Below are 22,265 nucleotides of genomic sequence, written 5' to 3'. Positions count from 1 at the left end.
CCTGCTGCTCACCTGGCCTGACCCGGTCCACCTCGACCTTTGGCCTCAGCACTGAAGCAGCGCTTTATGTTCGCACGTTTTTATACTTTTCTTTGCATTTTAAATCAAAGTTTTGTTTCTGGACTCACTCTCATACAGCCTCCTCGGTACTCCTCCTCCTCCGCTCCTGTCGGTGAAAGGAGGGAAGGGCGGCCCCGGCCTCCACGCCCTGTCCTCCGCTTCCTCCTCTGTCTCCTCGTAGCGACCTCCAGGCAGCGGTGCCAGGCTGAGAGGAGGACTGTCGGGCTGGACTCCAAACCCAATGTCAGCTCGTGGGTCTGGAGGAATGCGGAAGGGAGGCGGTCTGGACTGGGAGCTGTCAGGAGGCCTGTAGTCTCCCTCGGAGTAGTAACCAGTGCTGTGACATACAAACATCTGTTAATGTAACCTGATCATTATTAGAACAGAGACAGCCATGAGTTTGGTCTCACCTGTACTCAGGCCTACGATACGTTTCATCTGGCAGGCTCCCTCTGAAGCCTGACCTGCTGCCCTCTGCTGGAGAGTAATCGTCATAGTCAGAGTGACCGTAGTCTCTGCTGGGAATCTCAGGGAAATAGTCGAGTCCATAAGGAGGCAGGTTTGGAGAAGCTGAGTTCATGAGGAGGAACGAGAAAGTCAAATTAAACTCGGCTTTAGATTAAAACTCAAAATAAAACAGAGAAATGTGAACAGTTTTCTGTACCACTCCCTCGTCTTCGACCTGCTTCCGTTTCTGAGTCCGGATAAGTCCCCGGGAAAAGAGGTGTAGGAGGGAACGAACTGCACATACTGGCATACTCCGCTGTGGGGAGACGAGGGCCAGTTAATCTGTTAAATATGCTAAAGGGTCGTCATACCAAATAATGATATTTAAGATGTTTAAACTACAGCTGTGACCTCTACATTGAAATTCATCTTCCACAGACGCTGACAGCAGGACAAACAGGAAGACTTCCCAATTCAAATTCCAGTTTAACAACTTCAAAATCTTCTGTAAATGTCACAGCGTCGGGGTAATGGCTTCAAAATCTACAACACTGAAAACACACGGCTTTGGAGCTTTTGTTGATTTCTGGAGGTATAAAAACAATAAAACCTCTCAACGTCTTCCTAACTGCCTTCCTGAGGAGACACCAGATGTTTTTACAGTTTCCAGTGGTTCTTTTGTTTACCTGTGTCGGTGGCAGGACAGAGAGCGCAGCTCATCCCCCAGCCCTGCCCGTACAGACAGCAGCAGTCTGTGAAGGTGACCTGAGCTCCCAGCAGAGCGCTCTGACACATCAGGCCTGCCGTCACGTGCTGCCAGCATAGGGACAGGTTCTCATCTGGAGAGCATGAAGAAGTCAACACCAGAGCAGAGAAAGCAAAGCAAAACTGATGGCAGGAAGTTATGCATATTGCTATTCATATAGCTTAGCTTAGTTTCTTGACTTTTGTGTGAGTCTGCATGCTCCATGCTCTGCCTGTAACTGTGCTGCTGGAACACCTGAGTTTCCCTGATGATGGACAATAAAGGATATTTCTATTATTTCTAGGGAGGAGAAATAGAAGCAGGAAGCTCAGGTTTACCCTCATTGAGGTCGGAGGAGTTGACACAGTTTCGTTGGGTGTCGTCGAGGACCAGAGGAGGCTGACAGCTGCAGTAATACGAACCTACTGTGTTCACACAAATCCCTCCCACACAGCTCTCCTCTTCACACTCATCATGATCTGACACAAACAAGGAGGGAAAAAAACTTTATTGACACAGAAATGCAAATCAGTTTGAGCAAATTAAGCTGCTGAGCTTCGGTTCGGCGTACCAACACACTCCAGCAGCGTGCTGTTGTAAACGTATCCGCTGGAGCAGTAGCAGCTGTATCCCGGGATGTTGTTGACACACACGCCATTCTTACACACCTCTGGATGGAAACGCTTACACTCATCCACATCTGGCAACAGAGGCACAAAAAAAGGACACGTGTCTCAAAGACATGTCTGCTGTACCTCCCTGCAGCGTTGTGACATACGGATTGTTACTGATCCTGTTTTTTAAAGTCCAGACTTTCTGAGTCTGAGGGTTTTAAAAACACTCTTATACCTTCTGGGTTACTAATTCCCAGCTTTCTGAAAACACAGCAAATATCTGAAAACATCTGGAAACGGTATCTGTGCCGACTGGACATTCTGTGACCCAGTAACATCATCAGTCAGGAAGTGAAATGCAGTGGGGTCAGGGTTAAAGAGGTCTGTCTGTGTTTGTACCTCTGTAGCTGAAGGCTCCTGGTCCTTCTGTAACATATCCATTCCCACTGGGACACAGAGTTAGAAACTCAGCTGCAACACAGAAAGACTTTATCAGAAAATGAACCAAAGCGCAGCTCTGACGTCCTGATAGGTTGATAGGTGGCCTGCATTCACTATAAACACAAGCTTTCCCACCTGTGTATGCTGTAGGGCAGGGGTGGTACTGGCAGCCCAGCCCCCAGCCTTGCCCCAGTGTGCAGCAGCACTCCTGCTGGGTGGTGTTGGTGGCCAGCAGGCTGCAGGTTCCCCGCTCTGCCAGGTTGTAATAACACTCCCTCAGCTCGCCAGGATGAGCCTGAGGAAGGGGCAGCAGCATCGGAGACAGCTCCACCACACTGGCGAGGAAAGAGGAGGAGGAGGTAGAGGATTGGCGGGCACGGACTGAGTCTGTTTCTGAAGAAAAATGAGAATATGAAAGTTTAATTAGCATCTACTTAACGGGTTTGGGTGTTTGGCATGTTTTAGTTTTTGTTCTGCACTGCGAGGTCATCTTTGGCGACCATCATAACTTACACTGGTTATTTCAAAATACAGTTTTTCCTGTAGCCAGAAGTGACCCAAGATATCAGCTAATGCTATCAAGCTTGGTTAGCATGCTCCAGGACACAGATCCAAGAATTTCACTCAGCAGAACCAGAGCTCAGACCTCTTTAGAACAATAACCTCACAGCAGCCTTTTTATTGATCCAATAATTGCTCAAAGCTCAAACAGCACAAACACAGAGGAGCGTTTCAGTTCAGGCATGCTAGCTAGCTGAGGTGAAGCCTAGCAGACAGCTAGCAGCTACAGCCGCCTGTGTCAAACAAGGCCAACTTTAAGCCTTAATAAAATTAGTCAGGTCAGTTCTAAAAATCATTCTCCTCTCATACTGTTGTTAAGAATGGGTCAATTTTGTTTATTTCTGTTTTAAAGCTGGATGTTTTAACAGGGAGACTGGCTCACTACAACCTCAAGTGGCTATTAGAGGAATTGCAGCTTTTGGAGTTAGAGGTTGGCAGTTGGGAAAAAGAAAGTCCAAGGATCGTTATTCCATCTGCAGCAATGGAAGAGGCCCCCACAGCAACAACAGACATGAAAATCTTATTAACAGCATGGGGCTGGGATGGAGTTGGGTTGCAAAGTGGCTCGCGTGTGCAGCAGCAGCTACACAGCAGCCATGTAGTCTCATATCGCCCTGTATGTGTTTACCTAGAGCTGCAGCGTGGACGCACTGTCTAGCTGCCGTGTCGTAGCTTTGACCTGCCTGGTCACATTCACACATGAAGGACCCCTCGACGTTCTCACAACGAGCTGAGCCACACACACCTGGCAGAGACACACACTCATCCACATCTGAAAGACACATACACAAACGCATCAAGTAATTTCATTTCATTCACATAAAGGTGAATGGGTTAATTAATTAATCCGTTAAAAGAACGCCCGCGCTCCCGTCAGTTTTAGGTCAGATTACCGTAAATCTTTAATCATTGGTGCAATTGAAAAATTCCAACGGTTCCTGAAAGCATCAACTCTGTGCTTTTTCAGTGGTGTTAGAGTCATTACAATAATCTCAGGCACACGTCCAAATTTTGGGAAATAACACAAAACAACAGAGTTAACAGCAAAAACAAACAATAATGAAACTCAGTAAAAAGAAGCCAAATGCCCGATAAAATGCCCGTCTTTGCGGGGCTGCTGTGACTCCGTGCCTGGGATCACCGTAATGACCCTAATATCATTGAAAAGTGCAGAGTCGCTGCTTTCAGGAACCGTTGGAATTCTTTTAGTTGAGCAAATGGTTCAGGAGTTACAGATGTTGAAAAAAAACACCCGTCTGATCCTAGCGACAGGTTAGGCTTTAGAGGGTCAAACATTGAGATGCTGAAAAAAACATTTGTAGGATCCAAAGTGTTAAAATGTCTTTTTGTATTTTTTAGACCCAAGGACCCAAAAGCCATGAATCCTCACACTTGTGCTCTAACACGTACCCACACAGGTCTTTCCATCGGCGCTGGAGGTGAACCCTTGGTCACAAACACAGCGGTAAGTTCCAAACAGATTCTGACAGTAGGCGTTGGCGCCGCACACTGTCGTGTTGGCACATTCATTAATATCTGATTGAAAGAGGAAACGAGAAGGAAGTCAAGTCCATCCGTCCATCCGTTTTCTACGACTCGTCTGGTCTAAGCAGAGATGAGGCCTCCCTCGTCCAGCTGCCTCCACCGTTTGTTCTAGGTAGATGCTGAAGCATCGGTAACATGTGCTCAGACTCACCTTCACAGATCCCAGCGTGGTTCACCTTGTAGCCTGGCTCACAGTTAGTGAGGCAGCTGTAGGAACCAATGGTGTTCTCACATCGCTGTGACCCGCAAATGGAACCACCGGACAAGACGCATTCATCAACATCTGAAAGAGACAGACAGACAGAGGTCGTTAGACGTCAAGGTTCACAGCTTTGGATTGCCCTTAAACATCAGTAATAGAAACTTTGATTCACATGAGGCCAACACTTCCTATGGAGTACCTCAGGGTCCAGTACTGGGTCCAGTTAATATATATGAGTAAGTATGTGCAGCTCGGTGTACGTTTATAAGACCACTGCTGGTCAGATTACAGAGACTGTATGGAGAAGAGCTTTGAACCACTACACGATGCACCTCATGGAAACCCATGAAGGCTTTGAATACATCGGCCCTATTTTAACTTCTTTCTTTGGCTCACAGGAAATCAAAGAACTTGTTTTAATATTCTTCTTCTATTTGTCACGATTCATTTTTTTACCATTTTGTCTGAATCCCTTCTCAGTTTATCTGTTGGTCAATTTTTTGGATGGTGCTGGCAGCCATGAGGAGATGGACACACAGGCTGCAGGTTCACGACCTCCTTTACAGGTCAGGCCTACTTAACCTGGGCTGAAGGTGTCACACTTACTTAAAGGTGGAACCCTCATACTGAGTTCAAAGTCACTGTTTTAGGAATCCATGTAAACTGAGATTGGCACAAACATGTCTTTAACTACATATGTGTGTGTGTGTGTGTGTGTGTGTGTGTGCGTGCGTGTGTGTGTGCGTGCGCGTGTGCGTGCGTGTGTGTGTGCGCGTGTGCGTGCGTGTGCGTGCGCGCGTGTGCGTGCGTGCATGTACCAAGGCAGGCAGTCCCCTCGGGGTTGGTGGTGAAGCCGATTTGACATTCGCACTGGAACGAGCCTTCGGTGTTCACACAGCGACCGTCCGAACACACCCCCGCCTTCACACACTCGTCCACGTCTGCACAAAGACACAAGAAGACAGAATTGAAGAGCCACAAACAGGCAGCAGCCGAAGGCCTGCAGAGCATCTCACGCAGCATGCAGTGATGTCAGTGGGCTCTGCAGGCCGGCGCTGACTGCACAGGTGCAAAACATTTTTGGACCTGACTGTAATAAATCCAGCACAACAGCTCCGACATCAGTCCTGCTTTCCTGAGACGGTCATGAGGATGCTGTGGTATTAAATGAAATACTTAAATGTCTGAATACGGACGTGCACACAAACCCAAAGAAGCGTTCCCCGTTTGATCGGCGGGACTCACCGAGGCAGGCCGTCCGGTTCTCACTCAGCGTGAATCCCTGCGAGCACACACATGTGTAGGATCCAGGCGTGTTCACACACTCTCCTCTGGAGAAACAGAAATCTCCCTCCAAACACTCGTTAATGTCTGAGGACACACACACATTAAAATGATCCGTTTAACACACCGTTCTGTACGAGGGCGCCTCATCACCACCCACATCTGGTAAAGTTATATTTAACTAGCAGAGAGCGACCTCACCTCTACACTGCCTTCCCAGGCCGGAGGTTCGATACCCGGGGGCACAGTCGCACCTGAATGAGCCGACGGTGTTCACACAGACCCGCTCTGCCTCACACGCCCTGCCGCTCGCACACTCGTCTATGTCTGCAGCACAGAGAGTGACATCATCATTGATTGGCCTTTCATTTCCTTTGGTTTCTATGAAAACTGATTTGCTCAGAGGCTCCGCCTTCTGCCACTGCGAGCTGAGGATGGACGGATGATGAAACGGTGATGAGTCTAAACGTGATGTTGCTTTCTAAACAGGATCAGCTCCTGTGTGTGTGTGTGTGTGTGTGTGTGTGTGTGTGTGTGTGTGTGTGTGTGTGTGTACCTGTACACACTCCATCCACGCTGTGGTATCCCTGCCGACAGTCCACACACCTGTAGGAGCCTTCAGTGTTCACACACCGCTGACCGGGACAGGAGTCGCCGTCCTCACACTCGTTTATATCTGCACACAGAGTGTGTGTGTGTGTGATTAGACATCTTTGTGAGGACAGGACCCTATACTTGTGGGGACCAACAGCCCTTACAGGGACAAAGTGCCCACGAGTTTGAAGAGACTTTTAAGAATCTAAATGTGGTTTTAGTGTCAGGGTTACAGTTAGGTTAGGCTGAGGGTGTGTGAGTGTGTGTACCTGTGCACTGTCTGTCGGTCAGTCTGAATCCTGCTCTGCAGGACACACATCTGTACGAGCCCACAGAGTTCACACACATCTGCCCGGGACACTGAGATGGCTCTGCACACTCATCCACATCTGAACACACACACACACACACACACACACACACACACACACACACACAGTTTGTTCGTATGATGTCACTCTAACATTTACATCACTAACTATCTGTGATGTGTACCTGTGCAGGTGTTGTTCTGGAGCTTGTAACCATGGTGACAGACACAGCGGTAGCTCCCTGGCGTGTTTTCACAGCGGCCGTTGGAGCAGGGATTCTGACGACACTCGTCGACGTCTGAAGACACAGCGGGAAAGAGGGAAACGTAAACAAACGGGAACGTCAGCGAGTTTCAGGAGGAAGGAAAGCGTTTTGGTTTTTCAGTCGCTGACAGCTCAGGATCCATTTTTTAATAAAAAAAAGAACAAAACGATTATAAACAGAGAGAAACAAGGTTCAAATTTACTGTTTTTTAAACTCCTTTTAGTCCCACACGTGGGAAATTTTGTAGGCCTGCATTTAACCCATTCACCCAGCGCCCGGGGAGCAGTGTGTACCTCGCTCAGGGGTACCTCAGGGTAGCCGTTCGGTGGATTTGAACCCTCGACCTTCTGATCGTGGGGCGACCGCTCTACCTTCTTTATTGCATGTTAGTATTGTTTTAAAATTTTTGGGATACCTTCATAATTTTCAATAGTTACAAACATTTTCAAATACTTTTTATTTTTATTAGAGCTCAGCAGCATCTATCACACAACACAAATATATTCTGATGCACTATTATTTTACAGATACTTTTTTAAATTTATATTTTATTTTATATTTATCTTTTCACATTTTCCTGATATAACTTTTATATGAATATATTTACAGAAATCTTGTCATTTTCACAAATATAAGTAACATATTTACCAATATCTATTCAGTTTGGGAATATATGAATATTAATGCTTAAAGACTTTATAATAGTTTATAAACATAATAGTTGGACGGCAGATTGTGACGACAGCGTCTGAATGAAACAGCAGCTGAGAGACGTTTTTATAGAGTTTACTAAGAATTCTTTCCTGATATTTTTCAGCTATACTGCTAATTGTAAAATTGTATTTTATAATGAAAAAATTCAACTGGATGTTTTTATTGAATTATTTAAATTAAAAAATAATTATTAATATATTATAACATATTTGTTTACCTCTGCAGACGTTGTTGAGCAGTCCGTGTCCCGGCGGGCAGGAAACACAGCGGAACGAGCCCGGAGTGTTCACACACTCCTGACCCGGACACTGCAGAGGGTCGGCACACTCATCCACGTCTGACACACACACATCACTGATGTCATTTATAGCAGATTTTTCAGTCAGTTTTAGACAGATGATTAAGGCCAGGTGTCTTCTGATTGGCTGTTTGACTCTCTATGGCATCATACAAACCCAAAAGTTGAAAAAACTCCTGTAAACTGAGTGTTTAGAGCAGTCTGCACACATTTAACGTGAGAATGCAGAACCATGTGAGGCTGTCTGGAAATCGTCTCTAAACCAGAAATGAATTAAGCTGAGGCATCACGGCCCTTTACCTGTGCAGGTGTTGCCAACGAGCCTGTAACCAAGCCGACAGATGCACCTGTAGCTGCCCGCCGTGTTGTCACAGCGACCGTTAACGCAGGGATTCTGCTGGCACTCATCGATGTCTGAGGAGCCAAACAAACCTTTACTAAACATGTTCTGATTTATGCCAATTTTTCCAACATTTCAATAAAAAGGTTCCAGAGTTTTATTTTCTGTCATCATGTTTTTTAGTCATATTTTCCTGTAATGTGGTTACACAACTCGTGTTTATGTTATGATCATAAAAGGTCCAAACTGTGCAGACGTGCTGAAGCGTCTCACGGCTGTCACTGGGCAGGAAAACAAACGCAACGTTTCAAAAAGACAGGAAGTGGCCGTCACCTTGGCAACTGGTCTGCTGGCTGTTGCTTCTGTATCCAGATGGACACGCACATCTGTAGCTTCCAATGCTGTTCACACACTCTCCCACCGAACACACAGCTGGAGACTGCAGACACTCGTTCACATCTACACAAACACACACACACACACACACACACACACACACACACACACACAATTATCATTATAAAAATATTAAAAAACAACTGAACAAATACAACATTCAGTTTCTGTGTGTACATATACACAAAACACATTTGGAAACTATCCACAGAAAAGAAAATAAGGAAAATATTGAATGTAAAATAAAAGAAATCTATTCAAATTATGTTTCATTTGTTTATTTGTAAAATGAAAATTAGTGTTAAACTGCAAATTAAAAAATAATCCAGAAATTTTTTATATAATAAATATGATGTGATAGAATATGATGACTTTCAATAAGTTCATCTTTATTTGTCTTGATATGTAATAACAATCATTGCTTTTATGGTTGAAACAGATGCGATTGATCGACTGTGAGATATATACAAATCTTATTGTTACAAACTCTCAGTCTGATGAAACGTTATCAGCTGAAATATTAAAACAGGACTGAAGGATTCACACGTTCATATCTCACCTTGGCAGTGTGTGCGCTGCGAGCTGAGCTGGAAGCCCAGATCGCACACACAGGTGTGTTTCCCACCTGGCTGATCCACACAGCGGCCGCGGCCACACACACCCGGCCTGCTCTCACACACGCCTCGTACTGCTGCACGCACACAGAAACGGTTAAAGGTTCGTCGCCTCTGTGGCGTTCTAATCATCACCGAGCGTCTGCAGCTGACCTCAGGTCAGCGCTCTTACACATCAGATCATTCACATAAACACATCTTTGACGACTTTAAGGGACACAAAATCTTTCATTCTGCACAGAGTAAGACAGTTTTATCAAACTGATTCTGCTTTGATCTGAATGAACTGTTTTCTTTTCAAAGGACAGAACAGATGAAGAACGTCCTTCCGAGACGCCGGTCCTCTCCGTCCAGTACTCACTCTGAACTCTGGGGGGCGTCGGGCTCACGGGCGGTCTGGCTTCCAGAGGGAGGTCTTCGCTGGGTCTCGACCCACGCTCGGGGCTCTGCGGCTGGGCCGGAGCGGGGAGGGAGTCCCCTCTGGATGGCGGTGGATCGGCCCGATGCACCGAAGAGAAACGATCAGCTGCTGAGAGCAGAAACAACAACGACAGGTCGGTTCGTCTTCAGCAGCTCCTTCCTCTCAGACGGACACAGTCATCTTCATCAAACCAAAGTGCAGCAGGTAAAGTTTTTACATAAACGCTGCCAAAGACTTCCTGCATGCAGTTTTTAATAGTAAAAGCTCTGGTAAGTTTTTAACGAACCACTCAGCCTCGATTCAATAATGGGGGAAATTAATATTAAACATAAAACTGCAATAATAAAAAACAGAGGCGGAGCCAACTGAGACCCCACAGTGTTAGATGCTTTTATATGCTGCAGGTTGTAGTAAATCATGTTGTGTTCATGTTTGTGCAAACGTGTGTGAAAAGGCTTCTTTAACATAACCCAACAGCTTTTTAGTGCCAAAAGAGGATTCTGCTCTACATCTGAAACCGTCTCACTGTCTGTAAAGTTGAAGTAAAACTGTGTTTCTGGTGTTTATCGATGATTCAGAAAATAAAACCTCGCTGTTTTGCTACCTTGGCTCCCGGCAGACGGAGGCTGAGGTCTCAGTTGTGTTGAATCAGGTCGGCTCTGTGAAGGCCGGGTTCTGCCCTGTGTGGCCGAGGTGCCAGCACTGCCAGGCTGCACAGGCCTGGATGAGGACGAAGAGGAGGAGGAGGAGGCAGGAAAGCCTGCGCCTGGGTGGGGCTGAGGTTGGGGCTGGGGAGGGCTGGGTCTGGTCCCAGCTCCTGTGGCACTGGAAGTACTCGCCCCACCAGAGGGAGGGGGTTTCAGTGGAGACCTGGACCCAGAAACAGGACCTGCAGGGGGGACTCAGGCTCATCATGCTGGCTAACACATCTATCTTTGTTTAAATCGATCTGCAGGTGTAATCGTAATCAACCAGTGATTTTTTTAATCCTAAAAAAACAAATCGTCTTCAAACAAGAGCTCATCTAAAACAGTCAGAATGTAGCTGTAAACGCTGCAGTGTAACGGTGATGGCATTAAATACGATTCTGGATCAGTTTAAGCTCAGTTTAAGAGGAGCTCAGTTATCTGTCAGCAGCTGCTGTGTTCATTTATTAAAATCATTAATAAGGAAACTGGTTCTTATTTATTATTATTATTATTGTTATTATTGATCATTAAGGTGGAGCAGACCCAACACTCCCATGACAGAAGCATGAGCAGCCGGTGGGCAGAATGCTGTGTGCTCAGCAGGTACCTTGGTTGTCCTTGTTGCTGCCGTTTACCAGCACAGCTCTGCCGCCCCCCTCCGGTTCGCTGACTCTCTGGTTGAATTTAAGAGTTGAAGGCGAGTATTGGTAACCAGGACCAGCGGGACAGATCTCCTTAAAGGCCACTGAAGGAGGAGACAGAGGGAAGAGAGAGGACACACCTGAAAATTCACCTGAAACCAAATAAGCTGAGTCGTGACGTCATCCTCCTGAACCTACCTGAACCGAAGTACGGACACCTCTGGCAGTCGGGTCCCCAGGCTTTGCCGACCCGGCTGCAGCAGCAGATCTGCTTGGTGATGCTTTTGAGGATAGGCAGGGAGCAGGAGGACGGACCCAGACCTGAACCCAGGACCCGGTAACACTGACCCTTCTCCTCAGATATGACACTCTGGGCTGAGGAAGAGGAGGACACACAGGAAGGAGGGGGACTCGTTACACAGATGAACCACCCGAAGCTCGGCCGGGACCTGAAGCAGAGCGCTTGCATGCAGAACAAGTACATGCTGTACCCCGACCCGCTCAGGTTAAACGACACAGGCAGACTCAACACAGATGTGGCAGGTGATGCAGGAACAGGAAGCTCGTCGACGACACAGAACATCAGCAGGCCGTGTCAACAGATCTAAATTCAGATGGAAGTTTAACCGCCTGCAGACGCGGTTTCACGAGGATTTCAACCTCAGTAACTTCCCATGCAAACATCTGGATAATGGCTTCTATCAAAGAGGACACGAGTGTTGGCACCGCTCGGATTTAAAGATGGGCGCAAATTCTGGGTCTGAAAAATGAAACCAACACTGAAATGCCTTAAAGCTGCATTCTCTCTACTGACCAGCAGGGGGCAACTCCTCAAAAAGAGTAAATGAGCACGAAGCGTTCCTTCCTAACCAAGATAGTTAGGCTAGGAAACTTCATCCATACCTGCCAGTTAGTGTTCAGTAACATCCAAGTAAATTCCAAGAATTTCACTCATTGAAACTGGAGCTCCGCCTTCGTGGACAGGCTGTTACTACAGTAACCTCACAGCAGCCACGTTATTGGTCACATAATGTCATTAAAAAGGCTCCAAAAGGCTCCAACAGCACAAACACGGTCCAGAGGTCCAGTTCAGGTGAAGCTAGCAGACAGCTACAGACACCTATGCCACCATCCACCTGCCAGTCAAATAGGCCACGCCCCTAATAATGCAAACTGTAAGCCTCAACATTATCCAAACATGTGAGTTGTGCAAACATTCTTGTTATGAAGGAGAAAATTATCTGTAAAAATCAAACAGTTTGTGTATCAGGCTGTAAACGTGTTTATTTCTGCTCTAAAGCTTCAACATGGGAGTCTATGGGGACTGACTCACTGCTGCCTCTGCTGGACGTCAGAGGAACTGCAGCTTCAGTTGCTTCAGTGTTGGTTTGTTTTTTATTCTGCTTTATTTCTTTTACAGGAAACAGACTCTAGATTCTGGGGAGGGAGCTGCTCCGAGGGGATAACTCAGCCCATTGAGCACAGGTTAAAACACAAACAGGAAGTAGAACAATAGAAAAAGCACAGCCACTTTGCTGCTTGTCCAAGTCCATGTGGATGTCAAACAAAAGACCTTCAATTTGACAAAACAATAATTTGGATATAAAAAATATTTCCAGGAAAGGATAGAGATTGAAAAACACACAAACCCAAACACAGACACACTGTTAAAAATAAAGCTTTGATTAGAGCGCTGTCATCAGTTACCGGATAGACCAGCATCCTGAAGCTCCTCCTCCTCTGATTCACTGAATGCCGGTCGGAATAAGCAGAGCACCGGTCAGGCTTCACAAAAACCATCTGAGCACTGAACCTCTCCCTGATTTTCCCCAAAGAACAGCGAGATGTGCCGACTTTAAGCAGAACAAAGATTTCACTGAGACCAGCTGACCTTTAAAAACGCAGAAGTCCTCTCATTATTCCTGCTGAAGGTCTGAGCCCCAGTCCGAGGAATCTCATCTTCAGATTTTCAGGAAAGCTCAGAGTAAATCAACATTTCTTTGTAAGAAAAACTGTGTTTAGAACATCTTTAAACTTCAAAATACAGCAATGCTGTATTAGCCCTGTGTAACTTTAATACCTGTTAAGTGGCTGTTTGAAGTTAAAATCAGCTAACACTGTGTAGCTTCTCTAATAAACTACACTGACACATTCATATTTGGCCTTTCTGTAGTAATAATTTGTCCTGTGTTATATTATTTGATCAATTTCAGTTTGCAGGTTGTCTGTGTGTCCTAGACTGGGTTTGCAAATACTGGTGAGTAGACACACCTGTGGTATCATATTGAAAATCTTAAGTGACATCATTACACTCGCCAGCCCAGCCTTTTACACCTTAAGACAAAAATGGCTGTGATGTTTTTGAAAAGCCCCTCAAGTTAAAGCTGAAAGTCAGTTGTTGAGGTGGCGCAGAGAGCCAAATCCTCACTGCCTACTGTGTTATAGGTAGAGCTGGGCGATAAAACGATAACGATATGTATTGCGAAATAACTTTTTCTCGATAGAAAAATTAAACTATTGCGATAGACCTCATCTCTCTTGTCCTCTAAAAAAAAAAAAAAAGAACAGCCAATCCAAATTAAGTAGCGCAGAGCCGAACCAATCACAGCCGCAGCGTCACGTCACATGACTTGTTACGTACAGCACAAGCGCCAAGGCGCACATGTGTATTTGTTTTTGCAGCCGGGCTGCCCGGGTAATGAAGGAAATGAGTTTGCCGACTAGAGAAAAATCAACCGAGAGCGTGAGCGAAGGTTACCGAAGAAAAAACAGATGATGGTTCCAATGCAGGAGAGCTTGTCGAACGGAAGGGCCACAGAAGTTCCGTAGTGTGAAGGTATTTCGGCTATTTCAAGTCTGACAAAAAACAGAGTAGCGTGCACTGTAAATTGTGCCGAAAGCAAGTCTGGATATACAATAAAGCGGTGCATGCTCAATCTCTGACTGAAAGTGCTAATTCGTCATTCGGCTTTTGTCAGACTAAAGTCACTGTTAAAACTGTTTGAAAAGCTAAGCTATACAACAAGGAGAGATTGATGCTACGTCCACACGTACCCGGGTATTTTTGAAAACGCAGATTTTTCTATGCGTTTGCACCTTTCGTCCACACGTAAACGGCGTTTTCAGTCACTGAAAACGGAGATTTCTAAAAACGCCTGCCAGGGTGGATATTTTCGAAAACTCCGTTTTTGCATTTACGTGTGGACAAGAAAAACGGAGAAAACGCAGCGTCAAAGGTGTGCGCCTTTTTTGACGTCACACTGTGCGCCACGTTATTGTTTGGGTGAAATGAATTTCTACAATACTGTTACTGTTAATTGTACTCTCTGCAGTGTTTAAATGCTTACATATACACACATAGTTACTGTCCCTCCACACATACGACTCGGTTCTGTTTCTATGCCCCATCTTTGTTTACTATTTCCTACCGAGGCTTCTAGACTTCTGATTGGCCAACATTTCTACACGGTTAGGAATATATCGCCACCTGTTGCTTTGGCATGTTCCTAGCAGCGTTTTCCTTCATTTCTGCGTTTACGTGTGGACGGGATTATTTTTTTAAACGAAAACGGAAAATCTCCGTTTTCAAAAATACCCGTGTACGTGTGGACGTAGCCTGAGAATTTCCTTTTAGTTCTCAGTTTATTTGATATTGACAAAAGTTAGTCAATTTTGTCTGTTCTTCTGTAAAACGACCTAAGATTTATTTTTAGAATTAAAATTTTGTTTCTAAGTGGAATTGACAATTTAGTCTGTTTTGTTTGTTCTATTTTGAAACTTAAACGCTTTAGCGGCTGCCTTTTGTGTAGTTTACAATATTTGCCTTTATCTGAAACTGAAGTCTCATGTTCCTTAAGTACATCTACCCTGTTGAACTTATTATGGGAAATAAATATTTTAATTAAAACAAGCTGCTAATTATTTCACATTTTACTTGTGAGCAACGGCACATTTAAATCTTACAAATATAGTTATTTGGCTTATATCGTGATATATATCGTTATCGCCTGAAATGAAAAAAACATATCGTGATATGAAAAAATCTTATATCGCCCAGCTCTAGTTATAGGTATAGTAGAAATTAGAGTTATTTCCAGCTGTGCAGCAGATTCAGCTTTTCTGATGGCGCTGCACAGCTAATCTTTGAGAAGTTAATAAAAGAGAGACGAGCCCACCAAAGTCCGGGAGTCTAGAAACTTGGAGAGCTCAGACGGATTCAGGAAGTCCTGACAGGAGTCGGCATCATTCCTCATTTCATTCCCAAGCCGGCGGCGGCGGCAGCGTGCATGTAAATGTGAGTTACTTACAGATGCAGATTCCATGTGAGGCGTCGAGGATGAACCCCAGCCTGCACACACAGCTATAGCTCCCCCTGGTGTTCACACAGATGCCGTTCTCACACAGCCCCGGCTGCAGGCACTCATTCACGTCTACGCACACACACAAACACTTCAGGCTTTTCTCAGCTCTCAAAGCGATCCGAGGTCAAACGTCCTCTAAGACACCGTTTATTTACTTACGCCTGGATCCCGAGTGGGCTCATCAGAAAACTGATAAACTTTTTACAGATGGATAAGTCATCGGGTCATAAATAAAGAAATCCATTGCAGTGTCGTAGGAAACATGGAGACTTTAAACAAATAGTCAGATGAAGATTTCTTCATTTTGGAAGCAGTTCAGAAGGTCAAGAGCTGAAGATCTTATATTTGGTAGATGACAGTTTGGTGGTATTTTTATGTTAATTCTGATCGATGTCATTTTTGTTCATGCAGTAAATATGTTTTTTATCACTAATGTCTACACAGACTGGAATATGAAGGAAACCAATAAGAACAAAATCAGAGGAAAACAGGGCACCTTTTATAAACTTCTGACTTTAAAAGCAGTTACGACAGTTAGTTATGATTTTTTCTCCAAGAAATCGGTGTGTCGAGCTAAAGAGATTAATGACATATGTGTACAGACAGCAAACCTTTTTACCACCATGGCAGAGTAACTGTCCATGGCTGAAACAGCTCTCAGAGAATCATCACACCGAAGCTATTAATGCTAATATCAGCCTGTATCGAGAACTACAGTCTAAGGTTAAATTAGGCACTTAGAAGTGTTAACATGTTTAAAATGTACCAGTTAAACTTTTAATTGTTACAGCTCAGATTAAACACTGCATTTTTGGTTTCTTTCTACTAAAACTTTCTGATAAAATGTTGGTGGAAGAAGTTTTAGTTCCCTTTGCAGAGATGAACAAAGCTCAGTATAAAATAGATTAAATAAGGATTATTTTACATATTAATTCTTTAAAAGCAACCACAGTAGTGTTGTTATTCCTGGATTTATTTGTAGTTTGATGACACATCTGCAAATGACCACATGTTTGTCCGATTTTGTCCTATGATAAGATAATGCTGTGTCATCGGCATAGTATTGTAACTGACCAGGGCTGCTCTGAGTATTTTTTGTACAAGTTTTGAAAACAGGAAGGCATATCTGCATAATTATTCCTTTATGTAATATTTTCATAACAATTATTCAGGCACTACATGAAGCTGTCAGCCAATCCCATGAAAACATTAATTTTACCAGCATTGCCTCTTCTGCTGTGATTTAATGACAGACCAGGAGTGGATGGACCTGGGTACTGATCCGTTTTTCATTTAACAACAGAAGTTCACATTTAAGAGATGAAAAAAAAGAACCTTCTCCGATTGATCATTTCGTTTCTCTGTTGTTTAAAGAACAGAATATTTCCACCGCCTGTACGATTACAACCGCCAAACTCACCGACACACTGCGTTCCATTGGCTCGCTCAAACCCAACTGGACAGCTGGCATCGCTCTGACCTAACAATGATCAATAACCGAATACACGGTGATCAATCACCAATTCTTGTGGAATAATTATCTGATCACATACTCATATTTAATGTTTGCTAGGAGAGAACACAAAACACAGTTCTGCACTGTTTCTAAGAAATATACTACAAATTACATTATTTATAAGAAAAAGGTTGTAAGATGAACACCCCAGAGTTTGCTACATTAAAGTTGAATAAGGTCAAACAGAAACACCAGGGGGCGCCATCACAAAGCCAAAGCTATAAACAGCTTTTTAAAGATTTTCTGGTCAGTTTGAATTAACCATGACTCCCTTTCTGATCAGACACAAACATCAAAAACTGTACCAGTTATGTGTGTGTGTGTGTGTGTGTGTGTGTGTGTGTGTGTGTGTGTGTGTGCATCCAGGCCCTCTTTTCTGTTCTTTAAAGGTGTATGCTGTCATTCTTTACAGACTGGTGTGAAGCTGGACGCCAGGAGTTGAGCTAACATGATTTCCTGAGTGTGTGTGTGTGTGTGTGTGTGTGTGTGTGTGTGTGTAAAGCCTACAGTCCCACAGTTGCATTCCTTTACTGTTAGTCAGCTCTAAAAGAACAAGGAAGCCCGATTACTTACTGTGTGTGTGTGTATGCATCTATGCTTGTGAGGACACACTGTTGGGTTCTGACTTTGAGGCAGACCTCGGGAGGCCTGTTAAATGGTTTGGACCTGATTAGATTGCAGTGTTGAAATCATCATGTTTGAGTTACGGAACCTCAGAAGACACTGTATTAACTACAGTCCCCACAAAAACAGATGAACAAATGTGAGTGTGTGTGTGATGAAGTCCAATAGTTACATAAGCAGCTACTGGTGAAATATTTCCAAAATATTAAAGTCATGAAGTAGCGGACTCTCACTCACAGAAAAAGTGTTAGTATAATTGTGCTAGTCTAGGTATCTTTGTGAGGACCTCTATAAATTCGAGCCTAAGTGAGGACATTAGTGAATAGTGAGGACATTTTCTTCTCTTGCAGAAAAAAGGAGAGCTTTCGAAAGACCTATTTTATGACACCTTTGCTTGCTGACCCTAAACCACTAAATCAAGCCGGTGTAATGCTGCAGCAGCATGTGACTTTACATAGCATGTGGCCATCAGCTTTTCACATGAATGTCGGTTTCAAACTCCGCTGCTGGCCCCTCACTCTGCCACCTTTCTACCTTTTACAGAAAAAGGTGAGGAGGAATAACAGTGCATTGTTTTAATATTGATGGGTCATTTTCTTTTGATATAAAACACTGCAATGACCTCCGCCATGAAACAGATGTCATACTATAATATTCCTGCTTGGCTCAGGGAGTATAAAGGAAGAGTTAGTCAAACCTTCAACAGTGCATGTCTGGGTTTACTGTCCAGGGATAAAGTTAGAGCTGGACTATGGGAACTTTTTCCCCGAGTGTCTCAGTTTAATTACCAGAAGGTTTTTGGGCCTAATTTAATGTCTAAAGCAATAGCAATAATAAAATGTCAGACATATAAAAGTCTTCAAAGTTTTCTGACTGATCGCAGTGAGGTCACTCAAGGTAGGTTATGGAAGCCTGAATGGACCACACAGTGTGTTATGTTGTGTTATATGAGTATTGTGTGTATTTTTGTATACCTGTATTCTCAGGACAGATGACACAGTCATCGATGCCCCAGGCCTTTCCGATCCCTCTGCAGCACATTTCCTTGCTCCGAAGGCCAGGAAGAGGAGAGCTGCACTAAAAACAAACAGTCCAGGATAAATCTGATGGACCGCAGCCATGCTAACATCTATCAGCCTGGACTTTAATCAAAACAAGACACAACAATATGCATCGTGTAGCAACGAGATGATTTAAGGACTTCTTTGTCATTTTAAAGGATGTAGGACCATGTGTTTGCATTTTCTGCTTATTGTAATCACATTAAAGTTGATCTATTCGGTGATTCCTTACTTCCTGTCATATATCTCCTAACACAGTGATGACTCGGCAAATGATGAGGTGTATATGTACAAGTAATCCCTGTGTGCCAAAAGCTCAGGTTTCAGATTACTTTAAACACTCAGACTGTTTGTTGTACTCTTGGATCCCTATGATGTCATAGACAGCACTTATCCCTAACATGGGTTAAAGGTCATGCTGACTTTGCAATCCAACAGTGACAGAAAAAAACCCCAAAACGCCTATGTGGGGTAAAAAGTCCCAAAAAGGTTGTTTTTTTGTTTGATGTGACAGAACACAGGAATTATCCGCCTGACAGTATTAGAAATCTCCAAACATGGAACATTGAACAAAATCCATGTTAATGGGTAAAAACTAAGTTCTCCTTTGAAAACCTGCTGGTGAATTTTAGGTGGTATTTTGTGTTCATATTTTGCCACTCACCTGTCCGTCTTTAACCTCTCTGAAGCAGTACTTAAAGCCGGACTGCTGGGTGTAGACGCTGTCCCCCCTCACAGTCTGGGCCAGGACTCTGCTGCCAGCAGGAGCCGGAGCACCCGCTGACCCTGAGGAGGAGGAGGAAGAGAGCGTCCGCAGGGTGGGAGTGAATCCAGACACCTGGAACAAGAAGATTCAACTTACCTGCAAGCAAGTGAATGCAAAAGACTACAGGCATATTCGATGAAAGGGTTAAAAATAAATGAATAAATGACATTAAACTTGATCTGAGGTTAAAAATTTAAAACTCCTGCAAGAAATTAAGATGACTGTTTAGATGTGCGTCTGTCAGTCGAACCTCGGATACAGGAGGAACAATGTGGTTTTCGTCCTGGTCGTGGAACTCTGCACAGGAGTTTGCCCACCAGTCTACATGTTCTTTGTGGATTTGAAGAAGGCGTTCGACTGTGTGGGATTCCTGTGGGAGTTGCTTCGGGAGTATGGGGTGTCTAGCCCATTGCTATGGGCCATTCGATCCTTATACAACCTTTGCAAAAGCTTGGTCTGCATAGCCGGCAATAAGTCGGGCTCGTTCCTGGTGGGTGATGGACTCCGCCAGGGCTGACCTTTGTCACTGCTGATGGCCTCCAGCTCGCACTGGAACGGTTCCCAACCAAGTGTTAAGCGGCAGGAATAAAAATCAGCACCTCCAAATCTGAGGCCATGGTCCTCAAAAGGGTGGAGTGCCCACTCCGGGTCAGGGACGAGTTCCTGCCCAAAGTGAAGCAGTTTAAGTATCTCGGGGTCTTGTTCATGAGTGATGCGAGAAGTGAGCGGGAGATCGACAGACGGATTGGTGCTCTGGCTGGTCACGAGCTGTGGGTAGTGACGGAAAGAACGGGATCACAGATAAAAAAAAAAGTGGCGGAAATGAGCTTCCTCCGAAGGGTGGCTGGCCTCTCCCTTAGAGATAGGGTTAGAGGTTCTGCCATCCCGGAGGGGCTCAGAGTAGAGCTGCCGCTCCTCCACATCGAAAGGAGGCAGTTGAGCTGGTTCAGGCATCTGACAAGGATGCCTCCTGGGCGAGGTGTCCAGGCATGTCCCACCCCTCCAGGGAAGACCCAGGACATGCTGGAGAGATTATAACTCTTGGCTGGCCTGAGAAGGCTTCGGTGTTCCCCCGGAGTAGCTGGAGGAGGTACTAAGGCTGCTAGCCAAACGACATGGCCCCGAATAAACAGAAGAAGGTCGATGGATTTAGATGGTTTTAAAGAACTTCCAAGAATTTTTTTTTGAAGTTTATATATTTAAGAAAACAATTGTTTCAAATAAAATCAAAGATTTAAATAATAACAAATACATTATATATAGATATATTATAATTACTATTAATTATTAAAAATGTAATAAAAGATCATTAAAACATTTAAAAAATTTAGAGATTTTTAATAACATGTAAAATAATAAATCTAAGAACATAACAAAAAAATATGTTAAAATATAAAAATATGTAAAAACAGATGACATAAATGCAAAAACTGAATATTAATGTTTATGAAATATCTACAAAATAAAAAGTTTGTAAAACCTCGATGTATGTGAGAGAATATTATTTTAAATAAAGATATTTACAAAACTATAACAATGTAAAACTAAAAAACGAAACAATTGTTCTTTGTTTTATCAACAGCTTGAACAAAAAGTTTATCATCACATGATGACTGACAGTTTAATCGTCCAGTCAGAGGAACTGTTAATGTTCTTACCTTCACCTGGTGGACCTTCACGTTGGCCTCAGGGGGGTGCTGAACTCTGACCTTCACCAAGGGCCCGCTGGGGGCTGCACGTGCGTGTGAACATTAAAGGATAACTGCAGTGAGGCACCATTCACAATAGCAACAAATTATCTGTGGAAGCTCGCTCAAAGCTGCCAAAAATGTATCAAATAAATGACCAGTGACAAACGAATAAAGATATTATTACATATAAACATAATAATGTCAGAACGAAACTGAGCAAACTATAACCGAAATAAATAAATATCTGTAAAATATTGAGATATCAAGAAATATTTTTAAAAATTCTATATTTCAAAATTCCAAAGAGTTACACAAAAACGTCACAGCCACCCACAGACACAGTTGGGGTTAAAGGTCACAGGTCGCTTACCTCCAGCAGTCATCGTCTCTGCGTCCCGTCCTAGCGGCAGCAGGAACTCGGACCGAACCAGCTCCTGATTGGATGCCATGGAAGAGAGGAGAACGGGCTTGACGATCTCATTGGTGAAGGCTGCAGAGGAGTCTGTGGGTGTGACGGGGATCTGGCAGAACTTCCCGGTGAAGTTTGGCGGGCACAGGCAGCGGTCCTTCTGCAGACAGACTCCGCCGTTCTTACAGAGCAGAGGACAGAGGACTGTGGGAGGCAAACAAACCTGCTTACTTATCTATTCAGTAAATAAATACAATCACAGATTCATGATTCCTGTGAGCTGTTTACAGAACAACAGCAGTAAAATCTGTCAAATTAGGAAGAGCTCACACACAGGCTAAGGATCGAAGTACCTCTGACCTCTTTTCTGGCACTTAAAATAAGCAAAATTTCAAAAATGGACTTCCTGTTTTATTGTATATAACCTGCAATGACTGTCCTCAAAAACCCATCAGGAAAATGTTTACAGAGCTCGGGGCTGGGGCTGTTTTCCCATAGACTTGCAGAGGAACTCTTGAATCGGATCAAACTCGTGTTTGAACTTCAGTAAAAAGATTAACGACTTCCACTGCTGACGCTCTGTGTGTGCGTGTAGTCCTGTTTGTGATGTAACTCTATCACACACACACACACACACACACACACACACACACAC

The 22,265-nt window shown here is 44.1% G+C and overlaps 1 protein-coding gene across 6 annotated transcripts in view; it reads right to left on the bottom strand.

Moving 5' to 3' along the window:
* The window catches only part of ltbp4 (latent transforming growth factor beta binding protein 4), a 59,686-nt gene that overhangs the window by 4,709 nt on the left and 32,712 nt on the right, over positions 1–22,265 (bottom strand). For 2 of the 6 annotated variants that reach the window (XM_003448974.5, XM_025898153.1), the window contains exons 6-36: positions 21,572–21,814; positions 21,169–21,242; positions 19,409–19,582; positions 18,658–18,760; positions 16,964–17,023; positions 15,490–15,612; positions 11,381–11,557; positions 11,149–11,286; positions 10,457–10,741; positions 9,793–9,960; positions 9,377–9,508; positions 8,755–8,880; positions 8,382–8,495; positions 8,001–8,120; positions 6,989–7,102; positions 6,763–6,882; positions 6,456–6,575; positions 6,101–6,226; positions 5,861–5,986; positions 5,434–5,556; positions 4,565–4,696; positions 4,279–4,404; positions 3,497–3,640; positions 2,443–2,700; positions 2,266–2,337; positions 1,824–1,952; positions 1,591–1,731; positions 1,194–1,346; positions 725–823; positions 471–630; positions 129–397 (exon numbers count right to left, since the gene is read on the bottom strand). In XM_003448974.5, coding sequence (XP_003449022.4) covers positions 129–397; positions 471–630; positions 725–823; positions 1,194–1,346; positions 1,591–1,731; positions 1,824–1,952; positions 2,266–2,337; positions 2,443–2,700; positions 3,497–3,640; positions 4,279–4,404; positions 4,565–4,696; positions 5,434–5,556; positions 5,861–5,986; positions 6,101–6,226; positions 6,456–6,575; positions 6,763–6,882; positions 6,989–7,102; positions 8,001–8,120; positions 8,382–8,495; positions 8,755–8,880; positions 9,377–9,508; positions 9,793–9,960; positions 10,457–10,741; positions 11,149–11,286; positions 11,381–11,557; positions 15,490–15,612; positions 16,964–17,023; positions 18,658–18,760; positions 19,409–19,582; positions 21,169–21,242; positions 21,572–21,814 — 4,449 coding nt within the window. The remainder of the gene's footprint in view (positions 1–128; positions 398–470; positions 631–724; positions 824–1,193; positions 1,347–1,590; positions 1,732–1,823; positions 1,953–2,265; positions 2,338–2,442; positions 2,701–3,496; positions 3,641–4,278; positions 4,405–4,564; positions 4,697–5,433; positions 5,557–5,860; positions 5,987–6,100; positions 6,227–6,455; positions 6,576–6,762; positions 6,883–6,988; positions 7,103–8,000; positions 8,121–8,381; positions 8,496–8,754; positions 8,881–9,376; positions 9,509–9,792; positions 9,961–10,456; positions 10,742–11,148; positions 11,287–11,380; positions 11,558–15,489; positions 15,613–16,963; positions 17,024–18,657; positions 18,761–19,408; positions 19,583–21,168; positions 21,243–21,571; positions 21,815–22,265) is intronic. The other 4 variants (XM_019367660.2, XM_019367661.2, XM_019367663.2 and 1 more) reach the window with 4 other exon arrangements.

This window comes from Oreochromis niloticus, linkage group LG14 (assembly GCF_001858045.2).
Source record: "Oreochromis niloticus isolate F11D_XX linkage group LG14, O_niloticus_UMD_NMBU, whole genome shotgun sequence".
Classification (NCBI taxonomy): domain Eukaryota; kingdom Metazoa; phylum Chordata; class Actinopteri; order Cichliformes; family Cichlidae; genus Oreochromis; species Oreochromis niloticus.
Note: the sequence above shows the minus strand (reverse complement) of the source record. Positions and strands in the feature narration are given on the sequence as shown.